Below are 3777 nucleotides of genomic sequence, written 5' to 3'. Positions count from 1 at the left end.
CTAGTCTGGCGCTACATGTGTGTGATCTGCTGTAAGCCGGGTGACACGCCCAATCTCTCCCTATTTGAAAAAAGAGGGATGAGGACAGAGCGACTGGTGCAGGCGCAGGGTCACATTGAGATGGGAGGATTTCTCATATGTGCGAGTTGTAAAAATATATGCAATCAGTCAACCAACAAAATGCACGTATGTCAAACACACACATAAGTGTGACACTGTAATACACGCAGTCATTTCAGGGCTGTAGATCTTCAAATATAACCCACAGTGTCAACAGGCGGTTTTGGGTTAGACCGTTGGAGAGTGTTTCACAACTTCAGTGTTTCTGCAATGACAAAAAAACATGCACACTCATACAGAACACATGGCATTACTGCAGCTCCTCTAAAAGATGAACAATAACAACACACCTTCTGAGTCAGGAGAAGAAATGATTGTGTAACATGCAGAAAATTCTGATTGTCTTCCAGCAGTTTTTGTGGTGAAACATGAGCGGGATGTACTTCATAAGATTTATTTGAAAGATATGGTAGAAATATGCTTCCTACTAATCACTAATCTCTAAAGAGAAGAAATCGTTTGAAGAAAACTGTCTACGGGAATCACAACAACTAAACTAACAAACATGCTCTGAATCGAAAACACTGGTGTCTCACCTCCGCCTGTCTCACAGAAAACCCTGTGAAAACATCGCAGCCATTTTAGATAACGACGACTCCAACTCGACCAGCAGGGAAGTGGAAAGAGCTGCTCTGTTTACCAGGAATACAAGGGAGGATACAAGAAAAAAGACACAGATCTTACTGATTTACTGCTGTTGTCAAAAGTAGGTCACAGACAGTGATGTATAAAGTGCCTAAAAGCAATACTTAAGTAAAAGTACAAATATCTTGCCAGAAAATTACTTTGGTAGAAGTGAAAGTAACCTTTTAGAATATGACTTGAGTAAAAGTCTTAAAGTAACAGATAAATATTGTACTTAAGTGTAACAAATGAATCAATTTAACATTACATTAATACTTTGCTTTTGGCTTGACACTTTTAAACTGAGTGTGATTTTGAGTTTTGACACAGGAGCTTCTATGCGTAACAAAATAACAATGTGATTGTTCACTATGACACAAATGAATAGCTAGCTTCATCTGAAAGACATCACTACTAAAAGCCACCATCCCCCAATTTTGCAGGCAATCAACACCTGGTCAATGATCTGAATGACTTACTGCAGATTTGAAAATTCTAACTTTACAGAGAAAACAGGTCTGTTGAGGATGCAGTTAACATGGGGCTGCATTTTGTCCTAAAAAAACATCTGGATAGACCAGGGACCTATGTGAGGATCCTGTTTGTGGACTTCAGCTCCGCTTTCAACACCATCATCCCATCACTGCTCCAGACAAAGTTAACCCAGCTATCTGTTCCTGGCTCTATCTGTCAGTGGATCACCAGCTTTCTGACAGACAGGCAGCAGTTAGTGAGAATGGGGAAACTCACATCCAGCACCCGCACAATCAGCACTGGCGTCCCCCAGGGGTGCGTTCTCTCCCCACTGCTCTTCTCCCTGTACACCAATGACTGCACTGCCCAGGACCCTTCTGTCAGACTTCTGAAGTTCGCAGACAACACCACACTCATTGGCCTCATCCAGGATGGTGATGAGTCTGCGTACAGACAGGAGGCTGAGCAGCTGGCTGTCTGGTGCAGTCATAACAACTTGGAGCAGAACACGATTCCCTTGGAGTCACTCAGGTTCCTGGGCACCACCATATCTCAGGACCTGAAGTTGGACAATCACATTGGCTCCATTGCTAAAAAAGCCCAGCAGAGGTTGTACTTCTAACATCAGCTGAAGAAGTTCAACCTACCACAAACTCTGTTAAAACAGTTTTACTCAGCTGTCATAGAGTCTGTCCTCTGCACATCCATCACTGTCTGGTTTGGCTCAGCCACAAAGTCAGACATCAGAAGACTACAGAGGACGGTTCGGACTGCTGAGAAGATCATTGGTGCTCCCCTGCCCACCCTCCAAGAACTGTATACATCCAGAGTGAGGAAAAGGGACTTTGACTTTGAGGAGACACTCAAGTGTCAGTATGTTAATGGAGGTTGTGAACAGTTTTGTGATGGTTCTGGTGTGAGACGCACATGCAGGTGCGCGGCCGGTTACTCTCTGGCGGGTGACGGGACGTCTTGTATCGCTCAAGGTGTTAAATCTTAATTTCTTAAAACTGCACATAAAGGTGTAACTTGGGTCTCTCCATCACCATCTCTTTGTGAAATTGTACTGTACCTGACAGCTCAAATGATAAATCATTATTATAAGCTTACTTTAATAAGAAGATTAGGAAAAAGTTTTCTTTTTTTATACACAATATTTTGTGGTTGATGCAGGGGAGCATCCGTGTGGAAAGGTGCCGCTTCAGAACAACACGGTTCATTCTCATAAACAGTTTGCGGGAGGGATTCACTGTCCCCGCGGTCACTGTCCTTGGCAGGTACATTAACTGTCCACCTTATACAGTACATGTACAGCTTGACTATAGTGTTGTGTAAACGTGTGTGTGTGTTTGACATCTGTACAGGTGTTGATAGATTATAAAGGTGAGAGTTTGTGTGGCGGGGCTCTTCTGGAGAACCGTTGGGTCATAACAGCCGCTCACTGTGTTCATCAGAGAGATATTAGTCATATGAAGATTATCACAGGTATGTTACATGTGTTTGTGTGAGACTTTGTGTGTCATACAACACTATCTTGATGCTGTATGTTGTTTTTTTGTCATCAGGTGATCATGACCTGGATGTGCCGGACGGCTCAGAAGAGGCGTATGATGTCACGCTGAAGGTCATCCATGACAATTATGACCCCGTCACACTGGACAGCGATTTGGCTCTCTTACAGCTCAGTGTAAAACCCAAACTCTCTCCGTACGCCGTGCCCGTCTGTCTGCCAACACCACAGCTGGCAGACAGCGAACTGACCGCCGTGCGTTTCCACAGCGTCAGCGGATGGGGCAGACGCACTTTAGGAGGCAATAATCATCTGCCTAAAAACCTCAAAGACCCGTCCAGTCCCGTCCTGCAACGTCTGGCCGTTCCCCTGCTGCCGTCAGTCCAGTGTGAGCTGAAGAGTGGCATTAACATCACCGGTAACATGTTGTGTGCTGGTTATACCGGCGGAGGTCAAGAGTCGTGTCGAGGTTACGATGGCAGTCCTCTCGTCACTCAATACCACATGACATCATTCCTCACGGGCGTTGTGTCGTGGGGTAGAGGCTGTGATCAGCCAGGATATTACACCATTTACACCAAAGTGTCTAACTTCTTGAAATGGATTGACGTGGTTATGAAGAGTAAAAGTCCAGTCAAGCCCATGAGTGACGTCATGGGTTCTTCTGTTCAGAATTAATGTCTGCAGTTTATATGACTGCCAGCGGATGGAGAAATAAGCATTTATTAAAATAAACTTGCATGTGTTTGTATTCACTTTATCATTTGTATGGTGTTCATGTTAAGTCTGAAAACAATGGGTTATTTTCAACACAGCAGATGAACACAGACACTGGGTTAAATTAAAGGGGTCATATGACACGGCTAAAATGAATATTATGGTTTGTTTTAGATGTAATGCAATGTGTATACAGGATTTAAGGTTCAAAAACGCTGTATTTTCCACACACCGTGCATGTTTGTATCTCCTCTTTGCTCCGCCTCTCTGAAACGCGCAGATTTTTTACAAAGCTCATGGCTCTGAAAAGCGAGGTGTGCTGTGATTGGCCA

General features: G+C 44.0%; 1 protein-coding gene across 1 annotated transcript; it reads left to right on the top strand.

The window, feature by feature from the left end:
• Positions 1 to 1861: 1861 nt before the first annotated feature.
• Positions 1862 to 3777, top strand: f7i (coagulation factor VIIi; the record flags this gene model as incomplete). Its single annotated transcript, XM_057331077.1, has 4 exons — positions 1862 to 2204; positions 2392 to 2495; positions 2583 to 2703; positions 2784 to 3777. Coding segments are annotated over 4 exons (1191 nt in total), but the record flags the coding sequence as incomplete, so codon positions are not given.

The sequence above is a fragment of the Triplophysa rosa genome, linkage group LG4 (genome assembly GCF_024868665.1).
Source record: "Triplophysa rosa linkage group LG4, Trosa_1v2, whole genome shotgun sequence".
Taxonomy (NCBI): Eukaryota; Metazoa; Chordata; class Actinopteri; order Cypriniformes; family Nemacheilidae; genus Triplophysa; species Triplophysa rosa.
Note: the sequence above shows the minus strand (reverse complement) of the source record. Positions and strands in the feature narration are given on the sequence as shown.